The 27543-nt window shown below is 46.9% G+C and overlaps 1 protein-coding gene across 2 annotated transcripts in view; it reads left to right on the top strand.

Annotated features, from left to right (window-relative positions):
* LOC129706162 (proline-rich protein 5-like) overlaps positions 1-27543 on the top strand; it is a 66635-nt gene that overhangs the window by 24329 nt on the left and 14763 nt on the right. For both annotated transcript variants that reach the window (XM_055650202.1, XM_055650204.1), the window contains 5 exons: positions 3059-3139; positions 5574-5622; positions 15064-15121; positions 17435-17526; positions 20988-21128. In XM_055650202.1, coding sequence (XP_055506177.1) covers positions 3059-3139; positions 5574-5622; positions 15064-15121; positions 17435-17526; positions 20988-21128 — 421 coding nt within the window. The remainder of the gene's footprint in view (positions 1-3058; positions 3140-5573; positions 5623-15063; positions 15122-17434; positions 17527-20987; positions 21129-27543) is intronic.

The raw sequence follows: 27543 nt of genomic DNA, 5'->3' as shown, positions 1-27543 counted from the left end.
GCCAAAGGATCGTGACTTTCCCCACACACTGATACTTTCAGGAGTAAAGTTTAGAGATGCCAGGCCCTTACTCCCACTGAGTCCACACCGACCAGCGACCACCCTGTGCCCTGTATCTCACACACTGGGGTCAATTTACAGAAGCCAATTTCCCTGTACGCTTTTGGAGTGTGGGAGGAAACCAGAGCACCAGGAGAAAACCCACGCAGGTCATGGGGAGAACGTGCAAACTCCGTACAGACAGCAACCGTAGTCAGGATCGAACCCGGGTCTCTGGTGCTGTAAGGCAGCAACTCTACCGCTGCACCACCGTGCTGCTCCAACGGGTGACAGATTTTTATCTGTGGAAAAGGGAATTTGTCATTAACTCTATGTTTTAAAATAAATACATACCTAAACAATGCTGGACATGTACCTGGATAGGAAAGGTTTAAAGGTTTATGGTCTAAATGTGGGTAAATGGTACTAGCCTCGATCTAGCATCTTGGTTTAGTTTAGAGATACAGTGCAGAAACCGGCCCTTCGGCCCACCGTGTCTGCGCCTACCAGCGATACCCGCACATTAAAACTATCCTACACGCACTAGGGATCATTTCTACCAAGCCAATTCACCTACAAACCTGCACGTCTTTGTGGTGTGGGAGGAAATCGTAGTTCGCGGAGAAAACCCACGCAGTTCACGGGGAGAACGGACAAACTCCGTACAGATAGCACCCGTAGTCGGGATCGAACCCGGGTCTCTAGCGTTGCAGGCAGCAACTCTACCGCTGTGCCACCCTGGGCATGGGCGAGTTGGGCCAAAGGGCCTGTGTCCATGCTGTGTGACTCCGACTATGACTCACAAAGATTATGGCAAACTTTGTTATTACCAGAGGATGTTTGTTTGTGAAGGATATTCAAAGCCCTCTTTTAAATTTTTTAAATTGGTGCTTTTCATTGTGTTTAGGAGAAGAATTAGGCCATTCGGCCCATCGGGTCTAGTCTGCTATTCAATCATGGATGATCTATCTCTCCCTCCTAACCCCACTCTCCTGCCTTCCCATAACCCCTGACACCTGTACTAATCAAGAATCTATCTATCTCCACCTTAAATATATCTACTGACTTGGCCTCCACAGCTTTCTGTGGCAAAGAATTCCACAGATTCACCATCCTCTGACTAAAGAAATTCCTCCTCATCTCCCTCCTAGAGGAGCGCCCTTACATTCTGAGGCTATGACCTCTGGTCCTAGACTCTCCCACTAGTGGACACATCCTCTCCATGCACACTCTATCCAGGCTTTTCACTACTATGTAAGTTTCAATGAGACCTCTCCTGATCTTTCTAAACTCCAGCGAGTAGAGGCCAAGTGCCGTCAAAAGAGATGGTTTGAGGTATTACTTAACACTGCTCACATCACCCACTCTATCCAGGCCTTTCACTATTCGGTGAATTTCGATGAGGGTTTTTATTGTCACATGTGCAAGGTGCTAACACACAGTGAAATTATTTTCTTACAAACTGTCCAGTATAGTACTGCCGAACTGTCACGGTGGCTCAACAGTAGAGTTACAGCGAATGCAGCGCCGGAGACCCGGGTTCAATCCCGACTATGGGTGCTGTCTGTACGGAGTTTGTACGCTCTCCCCGTGACCTGTGTGTGTTTTCTCCGAGATCTTCGGTTTCCTCCCACACTCCAAAGACGTACAGGTTTGTAGGTTAATTGGCTTGGTATAAGTGTAAATTGTACCTAGTGTATGTGTAGGATAGTGTTAGTGTGCGGGGATCGCTGGTCGGCACGGACTCGGACTCCGCGCTGTATCTCTAAACCAAACCCCGATTAGCAAATGTACAATAAAATGGTGCATTGACCCAATGGTCTTGGTTAATCAATTAAAATCAATTAAAAATCTATATTTAATTTACCTGTCTTTTAACGGTATTACGTAGTCATCCCTTTGGCCGTCATTAATGAAACTTGCCAAATACTTAGTAACGAGCAACATTAACAGTACTTTAACACAGTGCTGGCAGCTAACTGGGCTTTAATACAGAGTTGCAGTGCCTTCTCTCAGGTCCACCGCAAGATTAATTTAATTTAATCAGAATATTAAAGAAGGCAAATAATTTATGAACTAGCGAAATTAAATCCGTGTAAAATGTTGCCAACTTGACACGCAAACATCTGACGGGTCACCAGGCAACTTACCAATGTAGTCAAGTGAGTGTACCAACTTGGTTGTGTTTTATACAAGTTTAGATTAGAGATACAGCGCGGAAACAGGCCCTTCGGCCCACAGAGTCCATGCCGACCAGCGATCCCCACACATTAACACTATCCTACACACACTAGGGCCAATTTGCATTCATGCCAAGCCAATTAACCTACAAACCTACATGTCTTTGGAGTGTGGGGGGAAACCAGACACCCCCTCGTTCAGGGAGTGCAGCGTAGGTTTACAAGGTTAATTCCCGGGATGGCGGGACTGTCATATGCTGAGAGAATGGAGCAGCTGGGCTTGCACACTCTGGAGTTTAGAAGGATGAGAGGTTCTCTCATTGAAACATATAAGATTGTTAAGGGCTTGGACACACTAGAGGCAGGAAACATGTTCTCGATGTTGGAGGAGTCCAGAACCAGGGGCCACAGTTTAAGAATAAGGAGCAAGCCATTTAGAACGGAGACGAGGAAACACTTTTTCTCACAGAGAGTGGTGAGTCTGTGGAATTCTCTGCCTCAGAGGGCGGTGGAGGCAGGTTCTCTGGATGCTTTCAGGAGAGAGCTAGATAGGGCTCTTAAAAATAGCGGAGACAGGGGATATGGGGAGAAGGCTGGAACGGGGTACTGATTGGGGATGATCAGCCATGATCACATTGAAATGCAGTGCTGGCTCGAAGGGCCAAATGGCCTACTCCTGCATCTATTGTCACTGGGAGAAAACCTACGCAGGTCACAGGGAGAACGTACCAACTCCGTAGTCGGGATCGAACCCGGGTCTCTGGCGCTGTGAGGCATCAACCCTGCCGCTGCGCTACAAGTGTTCGAACGTTGATGGCTTTGCTTCCTTTATGTTGCAGCATACAGAACGCCGTGATTGCTGTGTTCCAGCGGAAAGGTTTACCTGATAATGAGCTTCATCACCTCAACGAGGGGGTCAGGTAAGCAAGAGACAAGAATCCTCCGTGTTTAACGTTCACCTGACTGTTGCAAGCTTTTCTTCGAGCGCGTTGATTAAGTGTGAAAACGCACACCTCCAGATTCAGGGACAGCTTCTTCCCAGCTGTCATCGGGCAAATGAATCATCCGACCACAACTAGAGAGTGGTCCTGACCTACCTACCTACCATCTTCCTCTTTGGAGACCATCGGACTATCTTTAATCCGACTTTATCTAGCATTAAATGTGATTCCCTTTATCCCTTTTTAGTTTAGTTTGGAGATAGAGTGTGGAAACAGGCCATTCGGCCCACCAAATCTGCACTGACCAGCGATCCCCGCACACTAACACTATCCTACACACACACACTAGGGACAATTTACTACACCAAGCCAATTAACCTACAAACCTGTACATCTTTGGAGTGTTGGAGGAAACCGGAGCTCCCACAGAAAACCGGTTGGGAAATGTTAACAATGAAGAGAGAGGGGTCCTGACGTACTATCTACCTCTGGAGACCCCTGGACTATCTTTACTGGACTTTAACTTACACTAAATGTTATTCCCATTATCCTGTATCTGTACACTGTGGATGGCATTATTGTAATCATGTATAGTCTTTTCACTGACTGGAAAGCACGCAACAAAAAGCTTTTGACTGTACCTCGGTACACGTGACAATAATAAGCTAAACCAGAGAGTTCACAAGTTATAGTAGAATTTGGCCATTCGGCCCATTGTCTACTGTGCCCTTCTGTCATGGCTGATCTATCTCTCCCTCCTAACCCCATTCTCCTGCCTTCTCCCCGTAACCCCTTGACACGCATGCTGATCAGTCTCGATCCAAAACGTCACCCATTCCTTCTCTCCAGAGATGCTGCCTGTCCCGCTGAGTTACCCCAACAATTTGTGTCCATCTTCGATTTAAACCAGCATCTGCAGTGCCTTCCCACAAAGATATTGGTGATCAGTGTGTGTGATCACTAGTCATCTGCGAGTGTGATCACTGGTGATCGGCGAGTGTGAGCACTGGTGATCGGCGAGTGTGATCGATGGTGTTCGGCTAGTGTGATCGCTGGTGATCAGTAAGTGTGGCTGTGGGTGAGAGAGGTTGGCATGAAGCTGTGTTCCGACGGGCCTCGAGTTTTGTTATAAAAAGTCATTACTGCACAATGCCAATCCTGAATCACTTACGACCTTACGACTGGCAGTGTTGATCGGAGGAGGAAGCAAGAACGTTTGTAAGAAAGACCTCCAGACGCTGGTTTAAATCGAAGGTAGACACAAAATGCTGGAGTAACTCAGCGGGTGAGACAGCATCTCTGGAAAGTCTGAAGAATTCAGTCTGAAGAAGGGTCTCGACCCGAAACCTCGCCCATTCCTTCTCTCCAGAGATGCTGCCTCACCCGCTGTGTTACTCCAGCATTTTGTGTCTAAGCATGAGAGTTTGTTGTCCCCTTTCACTGCGAGTCATGTGTCCTCTTCCACTGATGAAAGTGGAACATGAAGCCACTCACCACCGGATTAAACCTGCGTTTACAAGCAAAGGCAGTATTTCAATTTGTATTTACAAATATTTGAACGCCAGCCCAGTTAGTACCTGCTGAGTCTTGCCACCATTGTGGTGTTATGAAGAGATCTCTGGTCAGATCATCTAACTGGGCACAAAGCAGCCATTGAATGTGGAGAGACTGCCAAGAGCCCCTCTTGTCCTGAATCTACCCAGTTACCTGTGTGTAAGGAGGGACTGCAGTTGCTGGTTTACATATGAAGACAAACACAAAATGCTGGAGTAACTCAGCGGGCCAGGCAGCATCTCTGGAGAGAGGGAATGGGTGACGTTTCTGGTCGAGACCCTTCTTCAGACTGCTTTTTTTTGTAGTAAAGATGAGGGAGTGGGGGCTCGGAAAATTGAAGTAATTGAAGAGGCGAGGGACATGTGACGTGTCTTGGACGCAGGTCAGATGGGATTAGACCCGGGGTGTGGGGGGGTGGATAGGATGGATTCGAGATATGTGGAATTCCAATCTGAAGAAGGGCCTCGACCCGAATTGTCACCCATCCTTTCTCTCCGGAGATTCCGCCTGTAACTTGCTGGACTTTAACCTATCCCCTGTCTAAAAATGCCATGATCACATTGAATGGCTCGAAGGGCCGAATGGCCTACTCCTGCACCTATTGTCTATTGTCTAAAAACTAAACAGCAGGCAAGTGGGATTAGTGTATCTGGGACATGGTGGTGGGTGTGGGCAAGTCGGGCCTGTTTCCACATTATATGACTCTGTGTCCAACATGATATTTTATTATTTCCCCTATGGTTCCTCTATGGCTCGGCTTGTCAACAGCAGTTTTCTGTGGTGGATTTACACAAACTAGTCACCTCAAAACAGCGCGATTCCCTTGTCGAAATTTATTTTCTTTTATTTCACGCTGCAGGCAGTTACTGAAAACTGAGCTCGGATCTTTCTTCACGGAGTATCTTCAGGTCAGTATTATTTATTCCTCAGTCACTCCTTCGACAAGCTGGTGCACAATTATGTATTTGTTTTTACATTTGTGTTTCTAATTCCTGTATCCAGGAGCACACAGGAAGTATGGTATGCGCATGTTTTCAGTTTAGTGTAGAGACACAGCGCGGAAATGGGCCCTTCGGCCCATCGAGTCCGTACTGACCAGCAATCGCCCCGTACACTAGTTCTATCACACATACACTCTATAGGGACAATTTACAGAAGCCAATTAACCTACAAACCTGTAAGCCTTTGACAATAGACAATAGGTACAGGAGTAGACCATTCGGCCCTTCGAGCCAGCACCGCCATTCAATGTGATCATGGCTGATCATCCCCAATCAGTACACCGATCCTGCCTTCTCCCCATATCTCCTGACTCCGCTATTTTTAAGAGCTCTATCTAGCTATCTCTTGAAAGCATCCAGAGATGCTGCCTGACCCTTTGAGTTACCCCAGCATTTTGTGTCTATCTTCGGATGTAAACCAGCATCTGTAGTTTCTTCCAACACAGAACTAGTGTGAATGGGTGCCATGCCATAGGCATCTCACCTGCGCACTTCCTTACTGATCCCATTTCTAACTTTCCCCATGGATATGATTCCCTTCTTTCTTCCGTCCCTCCCTCACACAATTCCTGACCAATGAACTCCCCATTTGGCGAACAGATATCTTTCTTTGCGGTTTTATTTTTAATATTCTTACTCTGTCAACCCCAATCTGAGGCCTTTACAATGAGGCCACCGTCTCAGGTGCAGTCACCTTGGTTACCCTAAACCACAGCCTCCCTCTGCCCCACACCCACCCTCCCCCAGGCTGTTTGTACCCAATTGGGATGTTCCCAGCATCGGAAGCAATGGGATAGACACAACATGCTGGAGTAACTCAGCGGGACGGGCAGCATCTCTGGAGAGAAGGGAATGGGTGACGTTTCGAATCCGAAAGCAAAACTTGACCTGAAAGAGTTACAGAGTTAGATCTTGCTCTTGGAACTAACGGAATCAAGGAATACGGGGTGAAAGCCGGAATGGGGTACTGATTGTGGATGATCAGCCATGATCATATTGAATGATGGTGCTGGCTCGAAGGGCCAAATGGCCAACTCCTGCACCTATTTTCAATGTTTCTATGAAACATCACCTTTCCATTTTCTCCAGAGATGCTGCCTGTCCCGCTGAGTTACTGCAGCATTTTGTGTCTATTTTCGGTGTAAACCATCATATGCAGTTCCTTCCTACACATTTCGGAAGCAATAAGGACAGGTTATTCCTCGTATCCTGTGTCCATACACTGTGGACGGCTCGATTATAATCATGCATCGTCTTTCCGCTGACTGGTTAGCACGCAACAAAATGCTTTTCACTGCACCTCGCTACACGTAGCAATAAACTGAACTCAATTGTAAATTATGTCGGAGGGAACTGCAGATGCTGGTTTACACCCAAGATAGACACAAAATGCTGGAGTAACTCAGCGGGACAGAGAACATCTCTGGATAGAAGGAATGGGTGACGTTTTGGGTCGAGACCTTTCTTCAGACTGAGAGTCAGGGGAGAGGAGGTATAGAGATATGGAGGGGTGAGGTGTGAAAACGACAGATCAAAGCAGACAATTATCAAGGACATGTAGAATGGTTCATTATTGGCTGAGGGGAAGTTGAAAAGGAGGCAGACAATCAGGGCAATTTAGTCAGAGGGCAGTGAATCTGAGGAATTATTTGCCGCAGGAGGCTGTGGAGGCCAAGTCGGTGGATATTTTTAAGGCAGAGATGGATAGATTCTAGATTAGTACAGGTGTCAGAGGTTACAAGGAGAAGGCAGGAGAATGGGGTTAGGAGGGAGAGATAGATCAGCCATGATTGAATGGTGAAGTAGCCTTGATGGGCCGAATGGCCTAATTCTGCTCCTTTCACTTATGAACGTGAAAATTAATCAGAAGGACAGTGAAACTAGTTGTGAATCGCTCCACTAATATTTTATTGGTGGTGATGCTGTTTATTCCCGCAAGTTGTTTTTGTTGCCGCTGTTGTGGAAGCTGTCGTGCTTCCTCCTGGGATGTTGGGAGCGCTGCTCTCGAACAGTATTTGCAGAACGCCTTTCACTGAGCATGAAATAAATGACAAGATGGGCTTGGACTGGGAGCTGTGGAAAAGCCGAGGGTGTACAGTTTGTTGGTCAGTCCCTTGTGTCTGCCGGTGTTCAGCACTCGTGGTCACGTACGGGTTGTCACCTGTGGGGGAAGCACAGGATGATCAAGTTAAACTCGGGAGTAAAACAGGAGGTGAGACTACCACAAATGCAGGGCAGCACGCTGGGGCAGCGGTAGAGTTGCCGCCTTTACAGCACCAGAGACCCGGGTTCAATCCTGACTGCGGCCGCTGTCTGTACAGAGTTTGTACGTTCTCCCCGTGCCCTGCGCGGGTTTTCTCCGGGCGCTCCGGTTTCCTCCCACGCTCCAAAAGACGTCCATGTTTGTAGGCTAATTGGCTTCGTATAAATATAAATTGTCCCTGGTGTGTGTGGGATGGTGTTAATGTGCAGGGATCGCTGGTCGGTGTGGACTTGGTGGGCCGAAGGGCCTGTTTCTGAGCTGTATCTCTAAACTAAACTATGAACTCTAAACCAGATCCAAGGTGGAGTGAGCAGACGGGTGAAATGTCACGTCAATGAGACATGTTTGTCAAAAGTGACTGGAGTCCGAGAGTAATGAAAAGGCTCTGGACTTTAGAGATACAGCGCGGAAACAGACCCTTCGGCCCATCGAGTCTGCGCCGACCAGCGATCACTAGCACTATCCTACACAATTCCAGAGGATAATGAATGTGTGGAACTCATTGCCACAGGCGGCTGTGGAGGCCAAGTCATTGTGTATTTTAAATCAGAGATTGTCAGGTTCTTGATCAGTTAGGATGTCATAGCTTCTGGGGAGAAACATAGAAAATAGGCGCAGGAGGTGGCCATTCGGCCCTTCGAGCCAGCTCCGCCATTCATTGGTGATCATGGCTGAGAATCCAACTCAGTATCCCAAACATTGATCCTGCCCCCTTCCATGGCCCCTGAGCCCTTTAGCCACGAATGGCCACATCTAACTCCCTCTTAAATATAGTCAATGAATTGGCCTCAACTACCTTCTGTGGCAGAGAATTCCACAGATTCACCACTCTGTGTGTAAAAAAAAATCGGACTTTATCTTGCACTAAATGTTATTCCCATATCATGTGTCTGTACACTTTGGACGGCCCGATTGTAATCATGTATTGTCTTTCCGCTGACTGGTTAGCACGCACTGGTTAGATGACTGGGCCAGCACCTCCATTCATTGTGATCATGGCTGGAGAATGGGGTTCAGAGGGAAACATTGATCAGCCGTGATTGAATGGCAGAGCAGACTTGATGGGCCGAATGGCCTGAATCTGCTCCTATGTCTTAATGGTCATATGAATCTGACAGGTGTCTCATTCATCGATAGAAAGAACTGCAGATGCTGGTTTATAACAAAGATAATCACAAAGTGCTGGAGTAACTCAGCGGGTCAGGCAGCATCTCTGCAGAGAAGGGATAGGTGACGTTTTGGGTCAGAACCCTCCCCCCAACCCAAAACGTCACCTATTCCTTATTCTCCACAGATGCTGCCTGACCCGCTGAGTTACTCCAGCACTTTGTGCCTCATTCAGCTGGGTTTCTTGACATTTACTTTACCGTAGATGCGACGTTATTTCACACATCTTAATAACGTGAAAAGTTACTGCCATCCCCGAACGAAACGAGTTTAAAATATAGATATTATCGTGAAGTTTCTGCGCAATGCATCCAATCATCTCAGTTTAATAAGATTAGCGATTTATTTTTCAACACTAAGTCTCCAAATCCCACCTCGAGCCTTCTTACGCCAGATGGACAGCGAAGATCTCGTGAGAAAAACTTTTGATCTGGGATCTCTCGAAGGTTCAAACTTTCCGAAGGTACAGCGCCCGTAGTCAGGGTATCTGTGGGGGGGTCTCTGGCGCTGTAAGTGCTGGAGTAACTCTAGCACTGCGGGCAGCGTCTCTGGATAACAGGGAGTATTTTGGGGCGAGATACAGCACGGAAAGGGCTCTTTGGGCTCACCCTCTTCCGCAACGAACAGCGATTCCCCGCACATATAAAGTCCCCCCTTCCAAGAAAAACATCCACAAAAACTCATTCATACCCAATGTCATAAACAGCTTACCAAAAAAATGAACAATGGACAAATTAACCCTGAAGTGTGGGAGGAAACACGAAGATCTCAAGAAAATTGCTTGTCGGGGTTTACAGTTTTTAATCTCCGTACAGACAGCGCCCGTAGATCGATCGACACCTGGGTCTCTGCAGAAATCTGTGTTGTATGGAGCAACTCTTATCACTGTCCTGTCACCGTGCCGATAGTCGAAGACATTTCTGGCGACAGAGAACTGGATTTCTGGCTCTGAAAGAAAGATAGCGGAGTCGGGGATATGGGGAGAAGGCAGGAACGGGGTACTGATTGGGGATGATCAGCCATGATCACATTGAATGGCGGTGCTGGCTCGAAGGGCCGAATGGCCTACTCCTGCACCTATTGTCTATTGTCTAGGACCCTATACTCTCAATTGTCGAAAAAATTCAAAGGGGTTGTAAAAGAACAAGCAAGTAGTCATGTGGGGAGGAACTGCAACCGAAATCAGACATAAAAAGCTGGAGTAACTCGGGAAAGGAATGGGTGACGTTTCTGGTTGAGACCTTTCCTCAGACTGAGAGTCGGGGGAAAGAGGAACGAGTGATATAGACGGTACCCAGGACACATGTACAACGAAGGCAGACAAATGCTGGAGAAACTCAGCGGGTGAGGCAGCGTCTATGGAACGAAGGAATAGGTGACGTTTTGGGTCGAGACCCTTCTTCAATCACTCTGAACAAAGGTCTCGACACCGAAACGTCACATATCCCTTCGTTCCATCGATGCTGCCTCACCCGCTGAGTTTCCCCAGCACTTTTGTCTACCTTCGATTTTTCCAGCACCTGCAGTTCTTTCTTAAAAAAAACCCAACGATAATCTAGGAAAAGTGGAGCCCACAATGGTCGATTGTTGGTGGTGGGTTAGGTGGTAACGAGATGTAAAGACAGTGAAATTCAACAGGGCAACAGTAACACTAGTACGGCAGCAACTCTGGAGAATAGGGAAAGGAATGGGTTAGCATGGGCAGGCAGGCCAGGCTGAAGGGCCTGTCTCCATGCTGTACAACTCCATGACTCGAGAGGTTTGGGGGTTGCTGGCCATGAATATATTTGAGACGCGAGTGGTTATATAAAATGCAGGCTATTTCTCCTCAAATGTAATAGGTGGCATTCTTAGCAGCAAACAGTTATAAGATGCAGCCGGCCCTTGGATTCTGCCACCACGTGCAAGATTGTGAAGCAGCTTCACTGAGCAAACTCGTACTTTAGCTCAGCTTAATAGAACTGTTACAACAATAGCTGAACTCGTCAGACGTCTGTCTCCAAGGCCAACTATTCAATTCAAATATAAAGACCTCTGGGAGATGTTCCAACATTTTTTCATTAGCTGCTTAAGTTTCAATGCAGATGGTTAAAGTAACATTTTGGTACTGATCAACCGTGCGTGAATTTGAATGTGGTGGGGAGAAGAGGGGGGGAGAAGAGGGGGGGGGGGTGGGGGAAAGGGGGGGGGGGGGGGGGGGGGGGAGAAAGAGAGGGGGGGAGATGAAAATTGAATATAATTTTCATTAAAGTGGATGATACTAGCTGGCAATTACTCGCTGGTTTAGATCAGGGGTGAGGAACTGGGGAACCTTTTCATGTTGGAATGCCACATTTAGTTAGCTGTAATCTAATAAGGCCGCATCCAGGAAACTTCAATTAGATATAGGATTATTTTGTTGAATCTTCTTGCACTCTTTGTTATGTTCAATACGTTAATTTTAAGATTAAAATAAAAAATTGTAAAAAACGAACAAAAACATATTAATAAAAATAAAAGGATTTGTTCTACAAAATTTGGATTAATTCAAAAGGCCGCACTTAATGGCCTAGAAAGCCGCATGATTCGGATTCAATTTTAATTTAATTGTCATTGTCAGTGTACAGTACAGAGACAACGAAATGCATTATGAGGCCTTAAGCAGGTTCCCCACCCCTGGTTTAGATTGTTTAAGGTGAATGGGGGTGTGTGGAACGAGCTGCCAGAGGAGGTAGTTGAGGCTGGGACCATCCCAACATTTAAGAAACAGTTAGACAGGTACTTGGATAGGACAGGTTTGGAGGGTTATGGGCCAAATGCAGGCAGGTGGGACTAGTGTAGCTGGGACATATTGGCTGGGCAAATTGGGCAGAAGAGCCTGTTTCCATGCTGTATCTCTAAACTAAACTAAAATCGGATCTACGCATTTAAAAAATTCCAGAAGCACGTTTAAGAATTGTTTTTAAATTTGGAGAGTAGAATTTCCTTGGCTAGACACTTCCAGCACACACATTTAAGCCCGTTACATACTGCTGAAATTGCAGATTCAGAAATAATGAGCAATTAGCCGCAAAATATCCCTCCTCCACCGGAACCTTAGACACAGCTAATAGAAGAGTACCCAAACACAGTTTTGTTTTAGAACAAGGCTCCTGAAACTAGGTCGTTGTTTGAAGGAGGATGTTTATCTTTGTAAACATATTAACAGCTTTTTTCTGGGGCAGATAACAATTGGCAACCTCTGTGAAGTGTATCCATGGTTACTGACAGGGGAAACTGAGTCAACGAAGAGCAGTGCAGATGTTTCCATGATTAGTTTGAGCTCCATTATCTTCACCTTGCACCTTCAATGTTTAGTTGAGCTACAGTTTCGAGATATGGTGCGGAAACAGGCCCTTCCGCTCACCGAGTCCGCGCTGACCAGCGATCCCCGCGCATTAACCCCTACACACATTACACACACACACACACACACACACACACACACAAAACACACACACTCACACACACCCAAACCACACACACACACACACACACACACACACACACACACACACACACACACACACACACACACACACACACACACACACACACACACACACACACACACACACACACACACAACAAAACACACACACACACACACACACACACACACAAAAACACACACACACACACACAACACACACACACACACACACACACACACACACACACACACACACACACAAACACACACACAAAAACACACCACACACACACACACACACACACACACACCCACACACACACACACACACACACACACACACACACACACACACACACACACACACACACACACACACACACACACACACACACACACAGGACAATTTACGTTACTAAGCAAGCCAATTAACCTACAAACCTGTACGTCTTTGGAGTGTAGGAGGAAACCGAAGATCCCGGAGAAAACCCACGCAGGTCATGGGGAAAACGTACAAGCTCCCTACGGACAGCACCCGTGGTCATGATCGAACCCGGGTCTCTGGTTCTGGGAGGCAGCAACACTACTTTAATTTCAGTTTACTAGTGCCCCAGATATTTAGCGTACACATCAGTGGGGCTATGTATCATCAGCACACTAAGCTGTCTGGTCTTGTGGGCTGTGAGGCAGATACAATATAGATAGCCCCACTAATCGGTGAAGACATTGATGGAATGCAGCAAGGAGATCGGAGAAACATAGAAATTAGGTGCAGGAGTAGGCCATTCGGCCCTTCGAGCCTGTACCGCCATTCAATATGATCATGGCTGATCATCCAACTCAGTATCCTGTACCTGCCTTCTCTCCATATCCCCTGATCCCTTTAGCCACAAGAGCCACATCTAACCCCCTCTTAAATATAGCCAATGAACTGGCCTCAACTACCTTCTGTGGCAGAGAGTTCCACAGATTCACCACTCTCTGTGTGAAAATTGTTTTTCCTCATCTCGGTCCTAAAAGATTTCCCCCTTATCCTTAAACTGTGACCCCTTGTTCTGGACTTCCCCAACATCGGGAACAATCTTCCTGCATCTAGCCTGTCCAACCCCTTAAGAATTTTGTAAATTTCTATAAGATCCCCCCCTCAATCTTCTAAATTCTAGCGAGTACAAGCCGAGTCTATCCAGTCTTTCTTCATATGAAAGTCCTGACATCCCAGGAATCAGTCTGGTGAACCTTCTCTGTACTCCCTCTATGGCAAGAATGTCTTTTCTCAGATTAGGAGACCAAAACTGTACGCAATACTCCAGGTGTGGACTCACCAAGACCCTGTACAACTGCAGTAGAACCTCCCTGCTCCTATACTCAAAGGAGGTCGCAGCAGAAGGATTATAGTGAGGGAAACACATGAGGCCGAGCACTTGGCCAGGATTAATGGAGAGGCAAAGTTTTCTTTTCAAGTGGTAAGCGGTGGATTAGCGATAGAGTTACCACCTTACAGCGCCAGAGGCCCAGGTTCGGTCCTGACTACAGGTGCTGTCTGTACGGAGTTTGTACGTTCTCTCCGTGACCTGTGTGGGTTTTTTCCGAGATCTTCAATTTCCTCCCACACTCCAAAGACGTACAGGTTTGTAGGTTAATTGGCTTCCTGTAAATGTAAATTGTCCCCAGTGTGTGTAGGATAGTGTTAATGTGCGGGGATCGCTGGTCAGCTCGGACTCGATGGGCCGAAGGGCCTGTTTCCGTGCTGTATCTCTAAACTAAAACTGAACTTGAATAATATGATCAGCACTATCAATGATGTTTAGTTTAGAGATACAGCGCGGATACAGGCCCTTCGGCCCATCGAGTTCGCACCGGCCAGCAGACCCCGCACATTAACACTACACTGGGGACAATTTACACGTATATCGAGCCCATTAACCTACAAAATCTGTACGTCTTTGGAGTGTGGGAGGAAACCGAAGATTTCTGAGAAAATTCACGGGGAGAACATACAAACTCCGTACAGGCAGCCCCGGAAATTGGGATTGAACCGAGATCTCCAGCGCTGTAAGGCAGGAACTCTACCGCTGTGCCATCCTGCCGCCATGTATGTTTAAGGTGAATGCTACAGTTATAAAATGTTGCCGTGAGGAATAAGATCAATAAAGGATTTTGCTCCTAGTTGCAACCTCATGCCTTTACTGACATGCAGCAAATACATTCACTCAAGTAAATCCTGAAGAAGAGTCTCGACCCAAAACGTCACCCGTTCCTTCTCTCCAGAGATGCTGCCTGTCCCACTGAGTTGCTCCAGCATTTTATGTCTGTCTTCGGTGTAAACCAGCATCTGCACAAATCCTGATGCAGGTCTTCAAACGGGAATGTGAATGATTCCTGCCTAGTGTGTTCCTAATCAAATGGAGGAATTGTAATGTTCTTAAAGGTGGGAAATGTTAATTCTTAATTTGGTTTCCACCCCTAGAACCAGCTGCTGACGAAAGGCATGGTGATTTTGAGGGACAAAATACGGTTTTATGAAGGTAAGGAAACAAATTTTGCTGGTTTACTCCAGTGACTTTCAGTGGCGCAGCGGTAGAGTTGCTGCCTTACAGCGCCAGAGACCTGGGTTCGATCCTGACCACGGGTGCTGTCTGTACGGAGTTTGTATTTTCCCTGTGACCGCGAGGGTGTTCTCTGGGTGCTCCGGTTTCCTCCCACACTCCAAAGATGCGCAGGGTTGTACATTAATTGGCTTCTGTAAATTGTCCCGAGTGCACAGGATAAAAACCTCAATGAACTAGGTAAACAGGCACTTTGACCCACCAAGTCCGCGCTGACCAGCGATCACCCTGTCCCTTAGCACTATCCTACATGCTAGGGACTATTTATAATTTTTACCAAGGTCAATTAACCTATAAACCTGTACGTCTTTAGACTGTGGGAGGAAACCGGAGCACCAGGAGGGAACCCACGCAGTCACAGGGAAAACGTACAAAACTCCTCACAGACAGAGCCTGTAGTCGGGATCGAACCCGGGTCTCTGGCGTAGAAGGTAGCAACTATGCCACTGCCGAACATACGTGTGGGCCTGTTTCCACTCTGTATCTCTAAACTAAACTATGAATCACAAGTTATGAAGCTGGTTCTGAATGAGAGAATTATTAGTTGCCATCGGTACTATATCTATCCATTCCCTCTAAATGGACTCTGATGCCAAGAGTAAAGAGCCAAGTCAAGAGTGTTTTATTGTCATATTGGCCTAAAAAGGAACAATTAAATCCTTACTGGCCACTGCACAACAGATATATAAACATACTACTCTGTAAACATCATAATACACTTTAAAAAAAAGTTCGGTGTATTAAAGCAAACAAAGAGAGATAGTGCGGACAAAATCAATGCCTCGAAATCTCGGTAGTTCAGAGCCTATTTGGAGGTAGTTGTGCTTAATAGCCTGATGGCTGTAGGGAAGAAGCTGTTCCTGAACCTGGATGTTACAGTTTTCAGGCTCCTGTACCTTTTTCCCGATGGCAGGGGTGAAAATGAGTGCGTGGCCAGGATGGTGTGGGTCTCTGATGATGCTGGCTGCCTTTTTGAGGCAGTGACTCCTGTGGATCCCTGTAGATGGTGGGGAGGTCAGAGCCGGTGATGGACTGGGCAGTGATCACCACTTTGTGCAGTCTTCTTTGTTCCTGGGCATTCGAGTTGCCGATCTGTGGCCTCCATTCCTGAGACCGCATTAATCGCCAACAGACACAGTAGACACACTGAGATTTTTTTTTTTGAAAAACTTAACAAACTTTTTACTGCCAGCGATCTCTTTTTATTAAATGCTGATACATGTTTTACCAAAATAATTTCTTTAAAGTTTAATTGCAGTCCTGGGTGACAGATGATGAGAATTAAGGTCACAGGCCATCTTTAAAAGACAACCTCCTTAGAGATTTGGAGAAAACAATTTTCAGCCCCAGTTTAGATCCCTTCTAGAGTTTAGATTTTAGAGAAAATAAAACAGAGAAAAATAGGTGCAGGAGTCGGCCATGCGGCCCTTCGAGCCTGCGCCGCCATTCAATATGATCATGGCTGATCATCCAAAAATCAGTACCCCGTTCCTACATTTTCCCCATATCCCTTGAATCCTTTAGCCCTAAGAGCTAAATCTAACTCTCTCTTGAAAACATCCAGTGAATTAGCCTCCACTGCCTTCTGTGGCAGAGAATTCCACAGATTCACAACTCTCTGGGTGAAAATGTTTTTCCTCATCTCATACCCAAATGGCTGACCCCTTATTCTTAAACTGTGACCCCTGGTTCTGGCTGACCCCCCCCTCCCAACATTGGGAATGCATGGAACAATCTGCCAGAGAAGGTAGTTGAGGCTGGGACTATCCCAACATTCAAGAAACAGTTAAGACAGGTTTGGATGGATGTGGACTAAACGCAGGCAGGTAGGACAGGTAGTATAGCTGGGATACATTCCAATGGTGTGCAGATTCTGTGTGAATCGGCTTGTGTAAAATTATCCCCAGTGTGTAGTGTACAGGCCAGCACGGACTTGGTGGGCCGAAGGGCCTATTTTCACTCTGTACAACTATACTAAACTGAACCAAACAACTAAACTAGTTTGAACAATACTCAATGGTTGGCATGGCCTCGGTGGGCCGAAGGGCCTGTTTCCATGCTGTATCTCTAAATTGAACCGAACTGAATTTTGCATTTCAGTGCTAAATTAAAAAATGCCAAAAATAAAAGAAGAAATCTTTTTCAAAGGTGAGTTTTGAAAAATAACCATCTAAATCTGTTGTTTGATTACAGCATTTCCTTTGTCGTGACATATGCATTTATTTTACATAGGACAGAAATTGCTCGACACTGTGGCGGAGGTTTGGGACTTTTTCTTTTGTGACATTCTTCCAATGCTGCTGGCAATATTTTACCCTGTCCAGGTAAGCTGCTTACATGTTGTTTCTCAAGGGCCTGTCCCACTTGGCAATGTTTTGTTTTCAGCGACTGCCCGGCATCATTGACTGGCGTGTCAGCTCGCCGAAACATTTGCGGCGTGGTGACGATATTTTTTCAAGTGCGGCAAAACAAAAATTTTGTTGCCACTGGATTTTGAAATGTTCAAAATCTTTTGGCGACACTGATGTGACGCTGGCAGTCGCCGAAAAAATCGCCAAGTGGGACAGGCCCTTTAAACAGTCGAGTTCTTAAACAGTGGTGTGATCTTGTGGTAATAGATGTATGGAATAGGGCGTTGCAGTGGTAGAGCTGCTGTTTTCCAGCGATTATATCTCATCCTAGTGTAGCATAATGTGTAGACCTTAGTGTTAATGTGTAGACCCGGTGGGTCGAAGGGCTTGTTTCTGCTCTGTGTCTCTAAACTAAAGATAGACACAAAAAGCTGGAGTAACTCAGCAGGTCAGACAGCATCTTTAGATAAAAGGAAAGACTCTGAACTTCAGAAGGGTCTGGACCCAAAACGTCACCCATTCCTTTTCTGCGGAGATGCTGCCTGCCCCGCCGAAGTTAGAAACATAGAAAATAGGTGCAGGAGGAGGCCATTCGGCCCTTCGAGCCTGCACCGCCATTCAATATGATCATGGCTGATCATCCAACTCAGTATCCTATACCTGCCTTCTCTCCATACCCCCTGATCCCTTTAGCCACACGGGCCACATCTAACTCCCTCTTAAATATAGCCAATGAACTGGCCTCAACTCTACCTTCTGTGGCAGAGAATTCCACAGATTCACCACTCTCTGTGTGAAAAATGATTTTCTCATCTCAGTCCTAAAAGATTTCCCCTTTATCCTTAAACTGTGACCCCTTGTCCTGGACTTCCCCAACATCGGGAACAATCTTCCTGCATCTAGCCTGTCCAACCCCTTAAGAATTTTGTACGTTTCTATAAGATCCCCCCTCAATCTTCTAAATTCTAGCGAGTACAAGCCGAGTCTATCCAGTCTTTCTTCATATGAAAGCCCTGACATCCCAGGAATCAGTCTGGTGAACCTTCTCTGTACTCCCTCTATGGTAAGAATGTCCTTCCTCAGATTAGGACACCAAAACTGTACGCAATACTCCAGGTGTGGTCTCACCAAGACCCTGTACAACTGCAGTAGAACCTCCCTGCATTTACTCCAGCAATTTGTATTTGTCTTCGGTTTGAAGCAGCATCTGCAGCTACTTCCCACGTGTAAACTGTACAAGTCTCCCGCAAAAGGAAAGGCCAATATTGTGGCTCTTTTCTGAAGTGTTATCGCTCAGCCAAAAAAAAACCGATCGCACTCAGCAATTAACATCTTGACTCCCTGAAGTGAAAAACAAAATTAAAATACAATTAACGGTGACAGATGTTTTTTTTTTTCCTTCAAGCTACATTAATCATGTCACTGTTATAGCAAATTAATAATTTGATATCATTGAGAATAAGACATCAGAATTAGCCCTGTTTAAACCAAAAAAGGTTATGTACAGTGAGATGAATAGTACCTCATAAGTGATGGGAGCAGATTTAGGCCATTCGGCCCATCAAGTCTACTCCGCCATTCAATCGTGGCTGATCTATCTGCCGCTCTCAACCTCATTCTCCTGCCTTCTCCCCATAACCCCTGACTCCCGCACTAATCAAGAATCTGTCGATCTCCACCTTAAATATCCACTGGCTTGGCCTCCACAGCGGTTTGCGGCAATGAATTCCACAGATTCACCACCCTGCTGTCTGTATGGAATTTGTACGTTCTCCCCGTGACCTGCGTGGGTTTTCTCCGGGAGCTCCGGTTTCCTCCCACACTCCAAAAACGTACAGATTTGTAGGTTAATTGGCTTGGTGAAAATTGTAACTCGGCCCTAGTCTGTAGGATAGTGTTCTTGTGCGGGGATCGCTGGTCGGCACGGATTCGGTGGGCAAAGAGCGCTGTTTGCGCGCTGTGTCTCTAAACTGGCGGGGTGGACTCGATGGGCCAAATGGCGTTTCCTTGCTGTATCTCCAAACTAAACTAATCTCTGCTGAGGATTTATAGCAGATGGACTATTCTGATGTATTTATTACTCCTGGTGTTGTGTTCTCCTTCAATATCAGTCAAAGGAGATGAATCTCTTCAGTCTGTGTTGTTTTGATACATTAACACTTCAGGCTGGGATTTGGCCACTGATCAAAATGACAATGTGGGCGAGTATGTGTCGGTTCCAACACTAGATGGTTCCGCCCGTGAGCTAGTTGGAGACACACCCTGACCTTTATTTCGTGGATCCTGCTAATTCTGGAATTTAGCCACTGTTAAATGTGGAACATTCAATTTGTAGGTCAACAGTTTTTCCGCGCGGGATTCTGCTTGGCTGTCGTGTCCGCTGTGTTTTGATGCGGAGTTTACACAAGACCACAGCTAAATTCCACAGAACCTCCGATGTCCTCGCCCCTCTCGTGTTCAGCATCACTGCGGTATGGGACCGTCACTGATTTCCCATCACCCTTGGTCCCAGAGCCTAGTCACACTGTCTGCTGTTGTCGGAATAACAGAGGGGAGGGGAGGGTGGGGGTCGGAATGTAGCCGAGAGCCCACAAAGTCAGTCCCGGAGTCGGCTATGGGAACGGTTCTGCCGGATACAGCCGGGCCGGAGTTCCAGAGCCCTGGCCACAGGGGGGTGTGGGGGTTGCAAATTCGACACGGAAGTCCCGATGAGGTTGAGATCGGACGCCTCACCCAGCCTAGGGGCTACATTTTCACGGGGACTTCCGGGGGGGGGGGGGGGGGGGGGAGGGGTTTGCTTTCAAGTGCCTCTCTTCTGTCTTAAAGGAGGTGCAGAACTATGGAACCTAGTCCCTACTATGGAACAGCATCCCTCTCTTATCAAACTGCCCCCTACATCGACTCTTAAGTCTAGACTTAAAACTTATTTCTACTCTCAAGCGTTTTTCTTGAGGTCTTCCTCGGGAGCGCAGTATGTGTGTATTTCTGTACGTATTGTTAGATCTATGTACCACTGTATGTAGCATGTTAGTACCTGCACTGAAGTAAAGCACTTTGGTCAACGAGAGTTGTTTTTAAATGTGCTATAGAAATTAAATTGACTTGACCAGTTGTCGGTGGTGGGCCTGCAGTTGACGCCAATATTTTGTGCATGATGCACCCTTTGTACGTCAAGTCTACATTTGACACTGTGGCCTTTTGAGGAAGTTTTAAAAACTCACCAACTGTGCCTGCACCTCCCCTCTACACACACCTCTGAGGTTTGCAAATCAAAAGTGATACTGCACATTTCACTGTGAGAATCTCTTATAAATGGTAACTGCACAGAATTTGGAATAAATGTGCACTGGAATTCAACAAGGCTTTTACTCTTGGATTTGAATGCAGAATTCTTCCAGCTAAAAGATTTTTTCCCCTTTCTTTGTTATTCCCAGGGTAAGGAGCCGACTGTCCGGCAGATAGCCCTGCTACATTTCAGGAATGTGATCACGCTGAACGTGAAACTGGAAGATGCTCTCTCTCGCCCACGTGCCAGGGTCCCCCCTTCAATCGTTCAGATGCTGCTAATATTACAGGTAGGCTGCCACCTTGTGTCTTAACGGGACATTACAGCAACTCTCACCAACTCCTACAGATGCGCGGTGGAAAGTATTTTACCGGGATGCACCGCAACACGGTTTGGGAACAGCTCCATCCAAGACCGCTAGAAATTGCAGCCAATTGTGGACGCAGCCCAGACCATCGCACAAACCAACCTCCCTTCCACCGAGTGCGGCAGCATCTGTGGAGAGAAGGAATGGTCGACGTTTCGGGTCGAGACCCTTCTTCAGCCTGAAGAAGGGTCTCGACCCGAAACGTTGCCCATTCCTTATCTACAGAGATGCTGCCTCACCCGCTGAGTTGCTCCAGCATTTTGTGTCTACCTTCGATTAAAACCAGCATCTGCAGTTCTCTCTAACACAACCAGGTTGCTGACCGCTGCTCTAGTGGGACAGTCTATGACCACAGGCCACATACTCAGAATAAAAGGACGTACCTTTTAGAAAGGAGATGAGCAATTCCTTTCATCAGAGGGCGGTGAATCTGTGGAAGTCATTGCCACAGTTGGCAGTGAAGGCCAAGTCAGTGGATATTTTTAAGGCGATGATTGACAGATTCTTGATTATTACAGGTGTCGGGGGTTATGAGGAGAAGGCAGGAGCAGGGGCGGAAAACCCGGGAGGGTCCATGTTTTGAGAGGTGGGGGACATCCCCCCCCCCCCCCCCAAGTTTTTGTAATCCGGATTTTAAAATCCGGTGATCAAGGGCGACAATTGGAGGAGAGAGACGTCCGTCGGCGGGCAATGGGGGCGGGACATGATTCAGCGCGGTGATTGGAGGAGTGAGGAGTGGCACAGACCTGCGCCTCATCCGCAGCCAGGATGATCCCGGCCGGGACTCCGGGCTGTCCTGTCCCCCTGACCCCCCCCCTCTGGTGGCCAGAGAGGTCAGCAGCAAAGATCCTCCGCTATAGGATCTAGGATCTTTGGTCAGCAGTCAGACGGGCCAGCGCAGAGAAGCAGCGCTAAACCCAGCTAACTCTGCCTGTCCCACCCGCCAGGTGATCTTACAGCCCGGCCTGGACTTGCGGGAAATATGGGCAGCGCTGGTATCCCGTCAGTCTAGGCAGGGCTGTAGTTAACCCGGTGAGACAGGCAGAGTTGAGCTGCATTTAGCGCTGGATTGAGCCTCCGAAGCCTCTCGCGCGCGCGCACGTGTGTGTGTGTGTGAGTTTTATGTGTGTGAGTGTGTACATGCGCCCGGGGCCGCAAAAGCATTGTGTTCCCCCGTCCTCACCATGTTCTGATAGCGAGTTCCACTCTTGGGCAGGAGAATGGATACAGCAGCCATGATTGAATGGCGAAGTAGACTTAATGGTCCAAATGGCCTAATTCTGCTCTGAGAACTTATGAACAGGGAAATTCTTTTCTTAAAAACAGTCCAGTTGAGCATTGCCATGCCATCCCCGATTAACAATCGTACAGAAATAGTCTATCGAGCCCACACCACATGCAAGAGATGCCATATTGTGGGGCCGTTTTCCAAAGTCCAGACCGTGCTCCAGTTGTTATGAGCGGAGCCTGTTTCAGGCGAGCCCCAGGCTGCTGCGGGGCCTCCAGCTGTCGGCTTCTCTTGGACGTGCGAATCAACCAGTCCTTCTCCTCGTCTGTCCCACACTGTACCCCTTGAGCAGTAGACCGGTAGGCCGGACCAACCGGTAGGCCAGGCCTCGGTTTCCTCTCCTCTCCTCTCCTCTGCACATTAACTTGTGATTCATGCAGCCTTGCGCAATCCCCTCTTCTTTAAACTACGGATGTGGTGAAAGAACGAGGTCTAACATAGTCAGTGCACAGAATGTTTCGTTTAGAGATACGGCGCCGAAACGGGCCTTCCACCCACCGAGCCCGCGCCAACCAGCGTGTGAAGAAACCGGAGATCGTGGAGAAAACCCACGCAGGTTATGGGGAGAACGTACAAACTCCATACAGACAGCAGGGCGCTGAATCTGTGGAATTCATTACAATTCAATAAAAGGACATTGCTTTAGAAAGGAGATGAGGAGGAATTTCTTTAGTCAGGGTGATGAATCTGTGGAATTCATTGCCACAGATGGCTGTGGAGGCCAAGTCAGTGGATATTTTTAAGGCGGTGATTGACAGATTCTTGATTAGTACGGGAGTCAGGGGTTATGGGGAGAAGGCAGGAGAATGGGGTTGAGAGAGACAGATAGATCAGCCATGATTGAATTGTGGACTTGATGGGCCGAATGGCCTAAATCTGCCCCCATCAAACTGTACGTTCAGCACCCGTGGTCAGTATCGAACCCTGGTCTCTGGCGCCGTGAGGCAGCAACTTACTGCTGCGCGCCACCGTGCCGCCATTTTGAGCCTATCTGAAAATGAAACGGCATTAACTTTGTAAATCATCATTATATATAATTTAAGTAAGCTTCCGAGCGAACACTCGCCAGATTATTTTTGATTTTTACTGCTCAATTGCACATTTCTGAAACTGTGAAGTAACCTCATTAAATCTAATCTAATTAGTGTTATATCTGATGGATCAGATCGGTGACAAAACCGGTCGAAACACAGTTTGACTGTAGTGATTAATGGTGCTTAAAACACTTCTCTGTAACATCCGAATCATTCCTGTTCTGTAAATTACAAAATCCACCAGGACGGGTGACCCCACTGAGGTTTGCCGTAACCTCATCTACTGAGGTTTATCGAAGTGACAATTAAGTGATGGCGGTCAAATTGGGATACGTACTGATGCACATCGGGCTGCCACGCACAGTCGGTTCCCTCTCCCATTATTGGTCAATTAAAATTAAAGAAACACTCAGGATAATAGATATCTGAATGAGAGAGTGGTGCAGCGGTTAGAGTTGCTGCCTCACAGCGCCAGAGACCCGGGTTCGATCCCGACTACGGGTGCTGCCTGCACCCAGTTTGTACGTTCTCCCCGTGACCGGCATGGGTATTCGCCGATATCTTCGGTTTCCTCCCACATTCCAAAGACGTACAGGTTTGTAGGTTAATTGGCTTGGTAAATGTGACAATTGCCCATAGTGAGTGTAGGATAGTGTTAATGTGCGGGGATCGCTGGTCAGCGCGGACCCGGTGGGCTGAAGGGCCAGTTTCCGTGCTGTATCTCCAAACTAATTTCGGAGGGCCGAAGGGCCAGTTTCGGTGGGCCGAAGGGCCTGTTTCAATGGGCCGAAGGGCCAGTTTCGTTGGGCCGAAGGGCCTGTTTAGTTGGGCTGAAGGGGCCTGTTTCGGTGGGGGCCGAAGGGCCTATCTCTAAACTAAACCAAACTAAAAGAAAATTTGTCATTGAACCCTTGGTAAATGTGTGCTCAGTTTTGTTCAACTTTTAGTTTTCAATATGACCGGTGGGAGATGTTGAAGCTTTGAGTCAGTGGTGTGGGTGGGTAACCCGTTGCTGAAGTGTCAATTTGCAGGGTGGGGTTGTTCAAAACCAGAACTCTGCGGTTGGATTGTTTCCGTAATTGTCAGAAACATTTGCATGGCCCTTTGTCGTGGAAAATCAACTGCTTCATCACATGACAGTTGCCCTAAGATGTTTTGCCTCCACCACAGTGAGGAGGTGTTTGGAGGACTCACTGTGGTGGTGTTAATTTGTGTTTATTGTTGGTTATTATTGTATCATTGTATGTATGACTGCAGGCACGAAATTTCGTTGAGTCGTGAATGACAATAAAGGTATTCAATTCATTTCGACAGTCGCTGTCTATCTAGCTCTTTTGTTCTTATCCTGAGTTATACAGCCTGGAAACAGGCCCTTCAGCCCAACCTGTCCATGCCAACCAAGATGCCCCATCTAACCTAGGCCCATTTGGCCCATCTCCCTCGAGGGCTTTCCTATGCATGTAGATGTCTATCAAATGTAGTTGTTGTACCTGCATCAACTACCTCCCCTGGCACCTCCATACACTCAGTGCCCTAAGTGACAAAGTTGCCCCCGTTCATTTTTTTCCTATTAGTTGTTCCAATTAATTTTTTCTTCTCTCACCTTAAACTTCCGTCCTCTGTTTATTGATTCCCCCCCCCCCCCCCCCCCCCCCCACCCTGGCTAAAAGATTCTGTCCATTCACCAATTTTATCCGAAGCCAATGAACCTCGAAACCTGCGCGCCTTGGGAGGAAACCGGATAAAACCCGCACGGGTCACGGTGAGAACGTACAAACTCCGTACAGGCAGCGCCCGCGCTCAGGATGGAACCCGTGTCCCTGGCGCTGTGAGGCAGCAACTCTACCGCTGCGCCACCGAGGAAAGTCTGCAAGGCGGACTCTCGAGACCGTTACTTTGCCTTGAAAGTAAATCCTTGCTGTTTAGAGACTGGAGTTTGGGGGGGGAAGTTGATAAAATGAGCAGTCTTGGCCTTGGGTTCAGCCGTCACAGATTGATCAGCTGCAGATGACTGACCGAGCCCCCCCCCCCCCCCCCCGGGACTTGCTTAAATATATCAGCGCATGAAGCAGTGCTTTCACTACCGTCACCACCAGCCGAGACTCCTGACATCCGCTCACAAGACTCCTGACTTCTTTTTTTTTTTTTTTATTTTATTTTTATTAGAAGTACGGTAAATTACAATACTACACAACACATATATCTTAATACATTTTTTGTACCGCTCCATTTTTTTTTGAGCTTTAATAAAAAGATAGAAGTAAAGAAAGTAAAGAAAGTGCGCAAGAGTCGTGAAGTGCAAGAGTGTTGGGAAAAGAAAGCCCCTTAGAAAAGAAGTTAGAGAAGGAAGTAAAGTGAGAAAGTAGACCCTAGAAAAGAAAGAAAAAGAAAATGGGAACAATCGCTCTATTATAACATTAAACTCCGCAGAAAGGGGACTACCAACCAAGTCTGTTTTTGTTGTTTTACCTCCCGTTACCAGGTCCTGATACCATTTATTTATTTATTTATTTATTTAAATTACTATTGCACCTCATACTTGTAATAGGTCCAGAAACATAGACCACGTCTTTTGGACTCCTGACTTCTGCTCACAAGTATATCCAGTCCCCTTTTTCATGAAGTACCGTTAATGTCATAAATATTTCGAGGGAAAGTGAGCCGTTGAATTTTTAGTTCAGTTTAGAGATACAGCTCGGAAACAGGGCCCTTCAGCCCTGCCGAGTCCGTGCCGACCAGCGATCCCCGCACACAAACACTACTCTGCACACACTAGGGACAATTTTACATTTATACCAAAGCCAAATCGACCTACAAACCTGTACGTCTTTGGAGTGTGGGGGGAAACCGAAGATCTCGGAGAAAACCCAACGCTGGTCACGGCGAGAACGCACAAACTCTGTACAGACAGCGCCCGTAGTCGGGATCGAACCCGGGTCTCTGGCGCTGTGAGGCAACAACTCCACCGCTGCGCCTCCCTGCCACCCACAAGGAAATGTCAAGACAATTTCAGCTTCGTATTTTTTTTTATTTGGAGCCTTAATGTATAATATTTCCAACTTTATAAAGTAATTTATTGTTATTCTGAAAACATTAGTAGCAGGGGTTTAGTACAGGACTGTAGTACTGTAGGCACTCCCCAACTTACACAAGGGCTACCTTCCCTGAAACCTTACGTAGATTATAAGGCTATATGGTCATGTGATAGGAGTAGAATTAGGCCATTCGGCCCATTCAATCATGGCTGATCAATCTCTAACCCCATTCTCCTGCCTTCTCCCCATAACCTCTGACACCCGTACTATCAAAATCTATCTATCTCTGCCTTACAAATATCCACTGACTTGGCCTCCACAGCCTTCTGTGGCAGTGAATTCCACAGGTTCACCACCCTCTGACTAAATACATTTCTCCTCATCTCCTTCCTAAAAGAGCATCCTTTAATTCTGAGGCTTTGACCCCCTAGACCTAGACTCTTCCACTAGTGGATACATCCTCTCCACATCCAAAGTCAGATTTTGCGTAAGTCGGAATCAGTTTAATTTATCTTTTCAGTTCAGGTTAGTTTATTGTCACGTGTACCGAGGTGCCGTGAAAAGCTTTTTGTTGCGTGCTAACCAGTCAGCGGAAAGACAATACATGATTACAATCGGGCCATCCACAGTGTACAGACACATGATATGGGAATAACATTTAGTGCAAGATAAAGTCCGATTTTTGTTACACAGAGAGTGGTGAATCTGTGGAATTCTCTGCCACAGAAGGTAGTTGAGGCCAATTCATTGACTATATTTAAGAGGGAGTTGATGTGGCCCTTGTGGCTAAAGGGATCAGGGGGTATGGAGAGGGGGCAGGTATGGAATACTGAGTTGGATGATCAGCCATGATCATATTGAATGACGGTGCAGGCTCGAAGGGCCGAATGGCCTACTCCTGCACCTACTTTCTATGTTTCTATTAAAGAAAGTCCGAAGGCCTCCAATCCTGTCGATTGCAGCTCAGGATGCAGTAGTTG

This window comes from Leucoraja erinacea, chromosome 19 (genome assembly GCF_028641065.1).
Source record: "Leucoraja erinacea ecotype New England chromosome 19, Leri_hhj_1, whole genome shotgun sequence".
Lineage (NCBI taxonomy): Eukaryota > Metazoa > Chordata > Chondrichthyes > Rajiformes > Rajidae > Leucoraja > Leucoraja erinaceus.
Note: the sequence above shows the minus strand (reverse complement) of the source record. Positions and strands in the feature narration are given on the sequence as shown.